Source organism: Pelmatolapia mariae, linkage group LG6, assembly GCF_036321145.2.
Source record: "Pelmatolapia mariae isolate MD_Pm_ZW linkage group LG6, Pm_UMD_F_2, whole genome shotgun sequence".
Classification (NCBI taxonomy): domain Eukaryota; kingdom Metazoa; phylum Chordata; class Actinopteri; order Cichliformes; family Cichlidae; genus Pelmatolapia; species Pelmatolapia mariae.
Genome location: NC_086232.1, coordinates 19,248,104 through 19,263,389, shown reverse-complemented (window position 1 = coordinate 19,263,389; position 15,286 = coordinate 19,248,104). Strand labels below are relative to the sequence as shown.

The window sequence follows — 15,286 nt, the reverse complement described above, 5'->3', positions numbered from 1 at the left end:
AATTCCTGATGGTCTAGGGGAAGTTTGTGGAAAAAGAAACACACAAACATGCAAACCGAGATTTTGTGTATTATGGTGAAACATATAACCAGGTTATTATTTCTGATCTACTGATGTTCTTAAATAAATCACAGCCTGTGCCACAAATGTAATAAAATCACCCTATTTCAAATATCAACAGTTCAGAGTAAACTTTCTACTCGAAAGATACAGAATATAAGTATATATATAAACATAAATATCACTGTGTAACCTCGACAGTGAAGCAAAACATCAGTGCCAATAGTGCCCGAACAGAGTGATGTGTGGCTAATTGTAATTACCATCATCGGTGGGGTTAAAACCACAAATGTCGCAGATGTGGCGGACCCACTTATTCATCTCGTCTTCGGTGTCAGCCACCAGATAAAAGATGCGGTCAAAAGTTTTGATGTCAAATATGTAGCTGTTCTCCAAATCTTTCTTGCTGAAGGTCAGACCGGCATCCACCTGAGGGAGAGCAACCGACACGGCTTAGCTTAATGTGACATCAGCCAAGGAAAGACTGATCACTAATAGAGCTAACCAAAGAAACGGAAAAAAGGGAAAATGTATTAAAATGATAATTCTTAATAAAGAGAATTTGCAAAAATAATCTAAAAGGTAACTGCTCTCTAAGCAACAAATGAAATTTGGAGCGCTAGAACCCAGCACTTAAACTATTATGCTAAAACATTTGTACACCGCAGTCACATAAAGGCCATTTTCATTATTTTACACAGATTTTTAAGGACAATTAAATTTATCTTGGATATTCGTGCAAATACGCCAAATACATCAAAGTGACATCATGCAAACCTGGATCTATTCAAGATCGTAATAATTTATATAACTTATGCAATAAAACTACAGGGCAGAAGTAAAAGGGGAGCATACCTGTTCACACAAGTTGAGGTCAATCACACGAATGGGCTTCTTGGCATGGTCATTCTTGTAGTACTCCAACACGTCTGGGTCGCCTGTCAGACGGCCGCTGCGAAGAACAAACCACCGCTTCTTCCATGCCTGCAGGGTGAGCACAGAAATGAGGCCAAAGGTTACATGTGTGTTCTCACAATGACTTCTCCGTTCCCAGATGACCACAGGCTGGCCAAATGCTGTACTTTTTTCAGTTTAGCCACTGTGTCCTATCATAGCTTGTGTCTTTGTGTGCATTCTCCACCAGCTGCACTGCCCTTGCTAAAAGAACAGTGAGAGCCAGAGGGAAGAGGCCCGCAACCAGAAATATGTGTCTGGGATAACCAGAACAAAAGCCACATAGTTTGGTCTAGCACCCTGGCTGCAGTGAACAACCAAATCTATAATAAGAAATGGGCAATTGGGTCCTCTCTTTCAAATCCAATTTATTGTCTGTGAGAAAAAGACATCACATAGCAGACAAAAGAGTTCAAACTCAGACACAGGGAGGGGGGAAAAAAGACATAAGCAGACGAGAGCTCCGACTTCAGCACTGTAAATAAAGGGTTGAGCAAGCAATCTAGTAATATAATCCTTGAATATATTAAGGACATTAATGAAACAATGGGATGAGACCATGGGAGGCTATCTACCATAATTTAATGCATTAGTAATAAATTGTGATGAAAACATTCCTTTGTGCCACTAATTCCACATACAGTTCATCTGTAATCATTACTAGCTCTTCCAGATATAGGATATGGAAGACTGCCAGCTTCATCACTATGTTAAAGTGACAGTTACTGTGATTCACTGCTAGGTTGCCTTTTATAACATTATTCTTCGAGCCATAGTATATCTGTAATATTTGGAATATGTGCAAGAGTTGTTACACTTGTGGCAGCAAACATTTTGATTGGGTCATTCATCCTGGACTTTCTCTGTTTGTGTGTGTGCGCCTGTCCACTCGGAGCCTCACGTTCACTCATCGATGACAAAACTCAGTGCCATTCATACCCAAGTGGAGCAAAGTGCAGCATTATCAGGCACAGGAAGTTTAACCCCTGCTTTAGTATGACAGCATGCATTCAAACTCCAAGGGTGCTCATTCACACCAGAATCACTAAGACTAGGACGGATATTTGGACAAGGTGTTGCTCCGAAACTGACCCCAAAAGCTTGGATAGCAGCAGCAGTTAGGAGGTATTCCACACCTGGTACACCGACAGCTCTTATTTGTATGTTTGCAGTTAATAAAAAAAACAACATTTTCAAAGTGTCGTCAAAGTGAAGCGACATGACTGAAAAGATCAGAATACGACTATGCTTTCTTTCTCTCTCGTCCACTTTCACTCCCTACATGTTGGTTTGTTACGAAGCTTTTATTTTAGTAACTTAGCATGTTGTCCTCAACTCAGTTAAATAATATTTCACTCCGGCTCTTTGGCAGCTCCACACGTAACTTGTGTTTGTGAAGAGAAAAAAAATGTAAAATAAAAATATTTTATTTATTTACATTTTATTTTTAAGTGAGTAAGCAGTTTACATCAAACATGAGGAATTAGCAAATTAGGATTTCAGCTTATTAACTTAAAACTATGTTTGGATCAGTATCAGCAGATACCAGTATCGGAGGATCCCTTATCAAGACAACAGGTTTAGATGCATAAGAGCACCTTATGGGGAAAAGTCAATAGTAAGTTCAGTTGGATAAGCAACAGTATTTGGGGTAACTGGACAAAAAAGTTCCATAATAATAATCAGAACATGGGTTAAAGGCTCTCATCTGAGGCTGAATCCTTTCAGTGCAGACAGGCGAGAGCTGCAGGAGCAGGGCCGTCCATTTTTTTAAAACTTTTGTGTTTTACTTCTTTATATTTCTTCTTACTGCAGATTCTGAACTTGTTTACATATCTGGCATAGCTGTCATATCATGGGTTTTAGTTGTGAAGATAAAAGGTAACTAAGGCTACGTTCACACTGCAGGTCTTAATGCTCAATTCCTATTTTTATTCAAATCCGATTTTTTTGTCTGCTTGTTCACACTACAAATAAAATGTGACAGCAAACGCACTCTAGTGTGAACCCTCAAAGCGGCCCGCATGCGCAAAAGAAGACGTTACACACAACGTGCTCAGCTTAGACCCAGACCAAACAGTATTGTTTGACTGATGGCCCTTAATATAAAGACTTGTTTCTGACTTTACATTTCCCAATTTTGCTTTAAGTTATAAAGTTATTTTGTTATTTACAAATGGCCTAATAATTATCCTTATTGCTGTTTTAGAGAGGAGTGGTGCTTCAAAGGATAGTTGCAGATTTCTGTCAGAATCTGCAGATTATACAGTACAAATAAAATGTTCACGTTTCTCCAGCGTTGTCTTCCCAACAGTTTTACTGGATCGCCAGGAAGCTTTCGCGATGTCTTCTCGGGCGCTTCTCGGGCACTGATCATTGCCATCTGTCTTATGTCAGTGACGTAAAAGACGGATTTAATGCGACATGACCGTTCAAACAGCAGTCGCTTTCTAAAACATCAGATATGTATCGGATTCAGTACCACATACGAATGTGACCCAGGTCGGATTTGAAAATATCGAATTTGTGCTGTTCGTACTGTCATACCATGAACGGATATGGGTCGCAAAGGTTAAAAAAGTCAGATTTGATGCGCTTTCGCCTGCAGTGTGAACGTAGCCTAAGAGTCAGGGGCCCACTTGGGTGTACAAAGCCAAAGGAAGGATTGCTTTGTCACTGCATTCAACTCTATTTAGTTTTACTAAAATAAACACACAGACACACATAAATGCTGAGTCAAAGAAGTCATGCTCTCTTGCTTTTGTTGAGTCATGGCAGCTGAAATGAATGTTTGTTTTAGAGCTCAAAATAAGCTCTCTGTGAAATTATTAGTGAGAATTGCCTAAGACAGAAAAGGCGATTTTGTAGAGGACAGAGGATTTGTCCAAAAATGTTTCACTTCCTTTTACTGCTAAAGCCAGGGGGCGAGGAAAAAGGGATTTTCTTTTCTTTTTTCAAAGATTTATCAAATGTCTTGTAACACCAAATGGAAACGGCCAACCCAACAACAGAACCTCTCTGAGCGATATTTGAAATGTGAGTTTAAAATGGCACACGAGATCTAGTAGGCAAACAACCACCACTGAGATCAAACAGATAAGGAAGCATACCAGCAGAGTGTGAGGAATGCAAACTAAAGCTTTGTTGTTGCTGTTTTGGAGTAAGATTTTGACCCTATTAACAATGCTCTGGCCTTGTTTTTTCATCCCTCTGTTGTTTTTCCATCCACAGGGTGTCCTTTGTTAGTGGGCCAAGCGCCACACTGAGACGGCATGAAGACCTTTCCCTCCACCAACAGGATGAGCAAACAAGCAGACCTGCAGAGCTCTTGGATTTTGAATTACAAGCACACAGATATACAAGAATCAGACTGAAACGTTTAACAAAGAACATTCACATCACACACTTGCATAGTGCACTCATGCATGGAGCCCATGTTTCACACACTCTAGTTCAAAAGGCCTGCATTATATAATCACAAACACACCCACACAATCCAAACTGAGGCTTAAACCTATTAAACCTACATCCTTTGAGGTAGGCCCACTTAAATATCAAATTTAAGTACAAAAGCTTGGGTGGTGAAAAAAAAGAAAGGGAGAAAAAAAACACAAACAAAAAACAAGGCTCATGTGCCCGTGCTGGTTTGACGGAGATGGTGGGTGTGGAGAAGGAACCTCTCTCTCTCTTCCATATGACAAAGCAATCTTGGGTCAGGTTACCCTGCAGGGAACAGAAGGACCAAGAGCTTGGGTTACAGCGAGGCCAGGCCCGCCCAGGGAGAGAGTGTTGACAACTGAGTAAGTCGTATACACTCAAGGCACGGGCAAGTGAAACCTGCTCCACAAAACTGCTTCACAGCCACAGAGCAAAGTTCTTTTTAAAAATATACACCATCCATCCATCTTCTTCCGTGTATCCAGGACCGGGTTGTGGGGGCAGCAGCCTAAGCAGAGAAGCCCAGACCTCCCTCTCCCCAGCCACCTCCTCCAGCTTGTCCAGGGGAACACCAGGGCGTTCCCAGGCCAGCCGAGAGATATAATTTCTCCAGCGTGTCCTGGGTCTGCCCCGGGGCCTCCTCCCGGTGAAGATATACACAGGACTGATAATTTACGTCATGAAAAAAAATTATAATAATAACAAGAGACAAATATGTCACACAAGCAGACAACATCTGCAATTCCTGCACAATAACGGCTCAAACTAAATACACAACAACAGCATGAGATGTCACTGATAACCAATCTTAACAAAAATGTGCCTTCTGTTTGAAAAACACACTTGAAGTCATTGATTATAATAAATGATAATAAATATGTTAAAGCACCTTTCCAGAGAATAAAAGTACTGAAAATGTACTGAGTTATTATATCAGTTAAAAGATTTATGATTCAGTCCTGGGACAGATTGTTAAAATATAATCATTTCAAACTATGTATTTACAGTGTAACAACAAAAGCCAGTTTTAAACCTACATGCAATACTGTGTTATGGGCCAGCCACAGTTAAAAGCAGTAGTTAGTGTTGCCATGAATCCGTGCGCAGTGTTTCTGCACTGCCACATTAGCATGGTCACAGACTGAAGTGATTCTAGGAGGACAAGCTGTGTGGTAGCTAGAGCATCTCTCCTCCCATCTGTGGGATTTCACACAGTTTTTCTTATGCACAATTATACACACTCGCACTGTTTTTTTACCAAAGATCTGCATTGCCCAGCCAGCCCTAGGCATATGAATAAAAATTAACACCTACATAGTTAATAACACACAAATGAAAACACCACCCAGGGTCTAAGCATCCCTGATGGCCAGCTCCTCACACAGCTCCTAAATCGCACCTCATGTCACTGGCATGGATGCATAATCATGTTTATGCACACAAGACAACATGAAAGAAGTAGAAATCAAATCAGTGCAATGAACTGTGGAATATATTGGCAGGAACTGCAACAAAGAAGTTAAAAACCATGCAGTGGTCAGTAATCTCATTTACCTCCTACCAGACTGAAACGATTTAAGATTTAAGTGTGTTAAAAACATTAAGTGTTCCTTTTTTAAAAGTGCATGGGGAGCGACAGTGTAGTCAGGCACTAGCCGTGAGTTTCCTTTGGATTTACCTTTACATAAATTGAATAGAACAATGCTACAAGTAATCATCTTGCCTTTCATCCTTTCAAATGCATGGTGCATTTTTTTTTTTTTTTTAACTTTTGGTGATGCAGAGATTTAACTGGGCCTCCTTTTGATAAATTAAAAATCTTTTAAGCCCCAAAGTAACTGAGAAAGGATGGGTTATGTTACCTCCAATAAAATATGAGATGAAAAAGAAAACAAAATATATAAAAATTCTGCACATCCTTGTCGTTAGTGCATGTACAGTACACAGACAAAATTGTCAACACAAGCGCAACAACACAAGAGTGCAAGGCCAATTAATTGCTGCCCACCATTACCCACCTCCTGTGGATGCTGATGAAGACTATGATGGGGTCTTTAGTCCTGCTTTGTGGTTTGTATAGTCCATTGTAGCTGCTGCTGTGTTCAATTCATGGCTAAATCCAAGTTGATCTAAGACTGCTTGCAGTGCCTAATGACTACATGGTCTACGCATGTCTATTCCAGCATTCTCTAAATCACTATCCTAGTCTGAACTGTTAAGTTCACAGAGCCCGCTTCAGCTTGTAGAAGTCTAGTGTTCGTGGCTCCAGGGCTGGGAATGGGACAGCATGGGACGATGCTGGATCCGGATGGGGAGGGCTCCCTTGGTATGGCAGCTGTGCCTGCCAGCCGTGGTTCATCCCTCACCCCGTTTTCTCCAAGTAAGCCTTCTGATAGGATGGAATGGGACACAGGAAGAGACCCTCTATTTGCCCACCCATGGCCTGGAGCCTACTAGGAGCAGACAGAGGGGGCATTGAGGGGCTCACTAAGATGATGACACAGGAAGGGAGGGTGGGAAGTTTGAAAAGAGATGCCAACTGAGTGGAGTCACGCTGCCGTCAGAGCCCTCCTGACCCAACATCACTGAGAATGAAGGAGGCAAGGGTGGGGGAGAGAAGTGGGGAAAGGGCATAAAGTGGCGGAAATCTGCAAATGTTACAGTCCTATTTAATTCCACAAAGAGAGAAATGGTGAAAGACAAATTAGCTGTATCTTCTAGCATCAATCACAACAGAGGGTAGGCCTACCCTAGATTTTATTTATTGTGCAGCGCCTACCTAAACACGTAATCTCAAGATGACAGAAAGAGAGCTACATGATCTACCTAGAGGAAGCTATAATCGGAATTCGTTAGATGGGTCTGTGGAGGGACCAGGACTCCTCTCAACCTGTATCTCCATGCTGGTCTTTTGAGAGCATATATGAAACCAGCCTGCACCTGCAGACCTCTGATGGTGGAGGCTGCAGCCTACGACAAACTGTAGCTTTTGCTTTATTCATCCGTTTTTGTTTTTTCAGAAATGTCAGTCTTTTATTTTGTAGTATGTTAACCCAACACAGGCAGTTTGAGCTTGTTGATGTGGAAAGTGAAACAACTTGAAGGAGTCTGGAAACATTCCCACTGCACTGGAAGCAAATTAGACAAACTATGCCTTTTAGGCATTGATTGGTATCAATACTGACACTATCCCCTGTTTCAGCTTGTTGGCATTTGCTTGTGTAATATTTCAGTATCTTACTTCTATGCCAACACATGAAATAAGTTAGTTGGGGAAAGTATTGCTAGTTACCAGGTTATGCCAAAGTCCATAACAGAGGAAGAAATGACTGAACCAAAATGATACCACAGTGTGTTGATTAAAGACTAAGCTCCCAAATGCAGTATGATTTAAATAAATACACACTTCTGAGCTATGTGCTTTTCCATGCTGCTGCTGCCAAACTTGACTAAATGCTGAAATAGTACTCAGAGTACAAGAATTTGATGTAATTTATTACTCTGAATTTGTGAAACTGGCTGCTAGTGAAGCACCCTGCCAACGACACTCAAGCTCCAGCAACTCCAGCTTTACTACGCTTAAAAGGCTAATTGCGCTTCATGGTTTAGATAGCCTAATGTAGCTTTAAAGGCCTTTAAGTGCCCTAATTGCTAATGCAAATGTACTCTCATCACAGGCTGTTAAGCTGCATACTTAACCTCCTCCATATGTCTAATGGTAAATTACAGAGAGGAAGGCCTATGTGAATCTACAGTTGCACATAGGCAGTCGGGATATTACATAACGTTGTTTGTTCAGGACACAGTCAGGTGTGCCGTCTCACTAATAAATCTGTTGGACAACATGTGAAGAGTTATTTCTGCTTCAGGGAGAGTTTGTCAGTGTTTAATGTGTGCCGATCAGTGGTAATGCAAGCACAAGTCGTGACTATGCATATTAAATGCAGTGTACCAAAGTCAATTGTCAGGAGGCCAACAGGACACTTACAATAACTGATTACAACACTATGCTGAAGGGCTGCACCCTCTGACTGAAACAAATAAGCAGTGCTTTTATTACCACTACTTTAGTCAGAGCAGCCAAACGCTCAAATCAGAGGAAAAAAAGACCAAAACCCACCTTACTACTACTACTGCTGGTGGACTTAATGGTTCCAAAGTTGTGAACCTGAGGGCATGTAAATCTGGATTGCCAGCAGAAAAATAAACTTGAATGTATGTGGTGTCAAAAGACAAATAAAATACCAGAAACTGAAAGTACCAGTGCAAAAAGCAATCCAAGTAAAGGTAATGTTAATCCTCAGGATTGGTAACATTACTGAAGTCAAGCAACAGACCAAAGACAAGTTTCAGTCCAACTGACTCATAACATACCTAAGCCTCAAACTGCTGATTTATTAAAAAAAAACAAAAAAAAAAAACAGTGTTGCAAAGACTCAGCGAAACAGCCAAAGACAGAACACAGGGAAAGAACAGTTAACATTTCATTAAATTGCTGTGAATTAAACAAACTCCTAAAACTACAAATTGAAAAACGTCGACCCCAAACATCAGAAACTTTGGGTCAGAGCATTAGCAGCTCTCCAACTACTAACATTAAAGTTGAACTGCCAACTAGTCAAAAGAAGAAAAAAAAGAAGAAAAAGTGCTGCATATGCACACAATCAAAACATCTGCACAGACAGCATGCAAACAAATCCCATTCACTTTCCTGTTTTGAAGGAAAAGGGGGGCTGCTGGAGAATACTCTAGTTCTAAATAAGTTATGACTGTGAGAATCCAGGAAATGTATTTGTGTTGTGCTGAAAAACAGCACAAATGTTAGTAAGCATTAATATGTCATCCTAGGAACAGTTATTATAAGACGCTGCCTTTAAATTTAATCTCTAACACAGTTCGCAGTAACCTGTCTTCCAGGGTGGCTACTTACTGTGTTTACTTTAGGTCAGGCTCAATAGACAAGTTGCAGGAAAAAAAAGGTGATGTTAAAAATCTTGTGTTTTGCATAAATTCTTGATACCCCCAATCTCTGAATCGCAGACAGAGAATGTCAAGTAAAGACTCAGAGTCACAACGGCCACATTTACAGGAAACACCAGAAATATCCTTTAACCTTAATATCACAATGCAAAGCTGAACCTTTCAGTCCTGGCGTGTGGCTGTTTTGTCATCGTCATGATCCAAACCACACTGGAGAACAAGGGACACGGTAAAATAAACAAGAAAAAAAAGTGGCACATGCAATCTGAAAGTCAGCTTCCTGGTTGTTCTGTGCACAAACCGTGCCACATTTGTATTCAGCTATATCCTGGTCTTTTTTTTGGCCCTCTGTCAATTTTAAGCCACAGCCTCAAACATGTAACCATAGCTGAGCCGTGCTGTGTCGAGATTTCACACATGACCTTTGCTGTAAAAAGAAAACTCAGTACCTCACTAACCTACAGTCAAGTAAACAAGTAAACGTTGTTTCTATCGTTATACCAAACTCCTGTCTTGAGCTATTGAGTCATCACCTGTGCATTTTTCACCTTTACCTATAGATCTGTGATTAGCTGAACTCTTTGCACTCAGCGTTAGCTTTAGCTTAGCTCTGGGTGCACAGTTAACACGAAGCAGCATGCGACTGGCTGAGCCATCTGTCCCATCTGAGTGGGCTGCGGGTAAATGACCTGCACCCCAGCTGCACTGACTCATCTCGTCTAGGACAGCTTCTCTGTTTGTTCAGAAAAAGAAGAAGAAGAAAAAAACCACAGTGTGAGGTTTAGAGCTGAAGGAGAGACGGGGCACGGGATACGCACGAGGTGAAGCTGAGGGAGAAAGAGAGAAGGTCAAGATTTCAGTGATAATATGAAAAAAACAAAAAACAAAACAAAACGAAAAGTAAATGATGCTCTTTTATCTGCCAAAAATCACCACCAGACTTCATTTTTATGACCAAATAGAAAACACATCTCTTATTGGTTATTTCATATAATATAAAAAAATCCTTGTATTAGCCTCACACTCACACGATACATCTTTCCACAGCAGGAAATTAAATGTACTGCAGTAACCAGTGTGTCCGTATTGATCTGTGTACTTTTCAGAGTTGTCTCATTAGAAGGAATAAGGGTGCCTGGAGGGAGGTGAGGAAAAAAAAAATAGATGTATTAGGTGCTCTAATCTTACTTGGTGTTCATGAGGAAAATTATACATGAAATTCAATCCTTAGTGCTGTAAAAGAGGATACGTCAATCTAATCAAATTCTAGCTTCAATCCAAACAATTAAAGCCGCTCCTGTGTAAACACTTAAGCATGTCGCGTATCTGAACGAGTATTTCTTCCACTGTTGATATGCATAACTAATATGGAAATTCTTGTGATTAAGTGGAGTCAGAGAAAGGTCACACTACAGCAACCCCAAAACAGTAACACTGTTTCCCTTTGTGTTGCCAAATGCTGGCCAGTTTTATTTTAATAGTTATCAATTTTCAAATCGAGTTTGGGGGGAAAACAAAAACTGAAGGAGCGAATTTCACAGAGTCCCTGTGACATTTTCAGCTATTTGGGTTAAATGCCTGATTATTATGAAATTGCGATCGCTGACGCAGAAAGGCAAACAAACTACTACAAAACATTTCCATGACACTGCGATCTTACTGAAATGCGGTAAACAAATGCGCAAATTTTTAGAGATCACACTGCTTCCCTGAGTCTCGCTATCACGTCCTTTATACTTTGCTGAACAAAGGCTGTTTTAAGAGAAGAGTGTCAAGAGCGTCAGAGATTTTGGCACTCACGGCCTTGGTGACGAGGTCTGCAAAAGGAGTAGGAGGGGAGGGACAAAAGCTTCTCTATGCTTGGTGCTGCAACTTGTATAAATCAGTCTTTGTTAGTGAGACATGACTGGGATTCTTGCTAAACAGCTATTTTTACATCCCTGAGCACTGCAGAGAGCAGCTAACGTACCAGTAAGAGTGCATGGCCTTTGGCTAAGTGAGGCCGTTCAGCCAACGTCATCTGCCCCTCCGCCTGCTGGAAAGAGAGGGGACCTCCTGGAAAGCTGTGCATGACCGAGGTCCACAGTCAGTGAGCGGTTGCTAATAGCCAGCTAACGCTATGACCAGTGTCGGACTTCCAGGTAAACACTCGTGATTACGTTGGTGAATCATGGTCATGCAAGCTGGAGTATTGTTAGACCAATCTAATGCAATGACCCAAAGTGAACAGCTGGCACAGCAGATGGCCAGTGCAACAGCGAGTCCTCCATAAGCATAAAAACCATACAAAAAATGACAATTTCCTACACAAAGAGCAGAAAGATCTAGTACATAGGTGTTTTCTTCTAATTATTACTGACACGCAAAGGAGCCTCTTTAATTCTTTTCAGCCATCAAATAAGTAGCATTGCCAACTTTATCAAGATTTTTGTTTAACATTCACTTCACTCAAACATGACACCTGTTATCAGATAGCAAAGACACAGTGGAGAGTAGAAAAGTTAGGATTAGGAAAAGTTTGGATTCTAAAGAAGACTTTCTTTGTGTCTCACGGCTGCTTCACTAAGATTTTAAAAAAACATTCTTAGCTTTAATGTTGAGCTTCTAACAAAGGATCTACCAACACATCTTTGCCTCGGTCTTAATATTTAATCTTACTTGATGAAAAATCTGCTGCCATTTCAGTTAAACCTGACAGAGCACAAGCACCGAATGACAGGACATTAAGTTTGGACTGAAATTCTGATTAAATCAGCATTGAAGTTGGATCTTGGTGAATTACAGATGATGAGATTTTCTCTAAATGTCTTCTTGAGAAATTGTTTTTAAAGACAGCCCAAAGAAGGATGTCATTAATGTTTTAAAACCAGCTCTTTCTTTGTATTTCATTCTAATTTATACAGACTGCATGCATAAGGACACGAAGAAAGCTCTTTTTCCTTCATGTTTCACCTTATGCTGCTGTGAATGGATCCAACAGGCTTCATTTCAGACTTCTATTTCATACATGGATCCATAAAATGAGCAGGGATTGTTATTGCGCCTTACAAATAAGCTTTGATGAACTAATGAAAACTCATTTTCCTGCAGCACTGGTGTATGAAGGAAAAAGATGGTTTTCAGCTATTCCAGTTACGCTGTATGGCAAGCCTTCTAGCCCAAATATCATCATCAAGACTGAAAAAAAAAAGATTAAAATAAAATACAGAATTACAGAGCTTGAAGTACAGATTGTCCATGACTGGCTAAAAATAGTGCCCCTACCTTGGAAGCTGCACATCTGTAGTACAAAAGTTTCTTAGCAGTATTCTGCAGTATTGCTTGATGGTGAATTGGCGCTTGATGGTGAAGTGCGTGTGGCGCTGTTTTTGTTGTTGTTTGCGCCTTTTGCCTTTATCATGTGGTGCAGTGTGTGTGAGGGTCTGCAGTTTGTAACCTCTCCCTCCTCCGACTTCCTTTTCAGTGTAATCAGGTTGTCCCAGACCTTCATAGCTGCCACTTCTAAATCAGTGGGGGTGGGACCAGGAGAGCTGCAGTATGCGCTACGCTTACAGAAATATGGAAGTACCACAACATATTCCACTTGATATTCAAATAAATAAATAAATAAATAAATCTCGGTGTAACTGTTTTTACTTTTACAGTTTATCGCTATTCAGCTGCAACACACTGCATATGTTCATTGTCTGCATGAAACCCGTCAAGTGATAATTAAGACAAAATGTCAATAATTATGCAACAGGGACGTCAATATCATCATCGTAAATTTGATTATATACACAAATATTAAGAAAGAAATATGTAAAGTGATTCCATGGTTCGGTGTTTAACGCGTTCACCTTCCATGTGAAAGATCCCCAGCCCAAGACTGGGAGGACACACAAGCCCTGCCTCTGTGGTCACACGGCAGCGTAGTCATAGTGCCGATTGCAAACCGGGATAAATAGAAAGACTGCCGTCAGGAAGAGCAAAAATCTGTGCCCAATCAACCTGTTGTCGCAACCCATTGAGAAAAGAGGGAGCACTCGAAGGATACCTTTTAGATCTACTTGAATATTTAATTAAAAAATAAAGACACTTGATGGTGACAGTTATGAAAAAATATTGTAGTAGCTGCAGCTCTTCTGAGCAGCGCACAAAGCACGATTTCCTCCTGAAAAGTTGTTCGACACAGTACTGCTGGAGAGTTCCATCTACCTGCAATCACCACACTGTGTGCCTTAAAGTCAAAGTATAATGCTGTATTCGAATGTTTATTTATATACATATTTTTTTTTTTTTACGTTTCAAAACGTGATTTATAGCCAGTTTTAACAGCACATTTACCCAGACTATCCCCGTGTGATGATGGATATTCAGGATCATTTTTCCCCTCCACGATTCATGTTGTTTTTCTGGGATAGGTTTCACACATAGGTTACAGCAGTGAAATATTAATTTCTTCATTTCCATTCCTAATCAAATGTCTATCCGTAACTCATAATTCTACGGACGTTGCAGTCTTTGCATTTCTTTTTCTGCGGTAGAATCTGAAGACTGCATCCTCTTCCCTGGATCTGAGCCTCCCCCCTGCTTCCTGTGGAGACTTTATGATTTGGTCTCCCATCTGCACTCTCAATAAAAAGAGGTCAGAGATGCCACAGCGTGCATAGCTTTCTGTACTCGCCTCCTTCACAAAACCACTACCACAGTAGAAGGCAGACCCCAAATGCTTCTCCCAGTGCTGCCAACATACCTTGGCGGTGACTGGAGGTCAAGAGACAACAAGGGGTGATGTCTCACTCCAATGTGTTTTCTATGTGGAACAGGCTGAGTGTAATTATATTAAGATGAATGATAATTAAAGCAACTTTAAAAAAAAATTAGTAAAAGCATCCTTGGTAGCTAGGCAACAGTGGGAAAATGAATATAGAGCTATTACAAGCATTACTTTACTGTAGATATCAGACGGTGAGAGAGGTTTGCTCATGCTGAGCTGTGGTTTTTGTGCTTTACAATAACATAGCTCTAAGCAGTGCAACAGTGAGAGTGTACATGAGTAGCTTAACAGATTAAGAGTCACCTGTTAAACTACTGTGACTGATCCAAAGGGTTACAGCCAAGTTACGCAGGTTCCACGAAGTGCAACGGCACAGTGCATTAGCGATGTATGCGAGCAGTACACTAGATGGATAAAAGCTGTCACTCTCATTAGACTGCACCAGAAACACTAGTTTGTTAAAATAATAACAATTAATATATTTTGTGAGTGACAGCACCTAACAGCCGTTTATTTTACAAATGACCAGAAACAGCCACATTCAGCACAGGCATGCTGACATTGCCCTGCAAAAAAAAAAAGAAAAAAAAAGCACTGCAATGTTGGGATGAGCAGGGACGAGAGTTGGCTGAGCTTTTAGCCAGTTTTTCTTTATTTGATTGGACTGATCGCGCTTTGGTAAAGTGGATATGTAATGTTAATGCTTTCGTAGTCATATGGAGCTAATGTCTGTGAGCATAAAAGCTGGTTGTAAAGCATGCTAGTCTGACCCAATTTTAATCCGGTGTGAACTGAAAATACACGAGAAGAGTTGAGTTTATGTTTTTCTGTAACTGACAAAAGTTGTTTTAGCATTACCATATTTTATATATTTTCATTTAAGTGCATTCAGTTCAGCCAACAGCCCGAAACAGGTTGATATTTAATTTACTCCCAAGAAGCAAGCTGCCATGACGGAGAAGGAAGACGCTGGAGAGTGTTTAGCATTTTCACTGGAAAAATGATTAACTAGTGATTGAAGTTATCATGTATTTAACTAGTCGTTTTAGGTGTTACAATCAGGGGAGATTCAATTGTCCAAATAAATTATATCAT

At 40.5% G+C, this 15,286-nt stretch overlaps 1 protein-coding gene across 6 annotated transcripts in view; it reads right to left on the bottom strand.

Annotated features, from left to right (window-relative positions):
- Positions 1–15,286, bottom strand: part of gab1 (GRB2-associated binding protein 1) — a 56,625-nt gene that overhangs the window by 14,611 nt on the left and 26,728 nt on the right. For all 6 annotated transcript variants that reach the window (XM_063476105.1, XM_063476102.1, XM_063476104.1 and 3 more), the window contains 2 exons: positions 916–1,044; positions 324–489 (listed from right to left, as the gene is read on the bottom strand). In XM_063476105.1, coding sequence (XP_063332175.1) covers positions 324–489; positions 916–1,044 — 295 coding nt within the window. The remainder of the gene's footprint in view (positions 1–323; positions 490–915; positions 1,045–15,286) is intronic.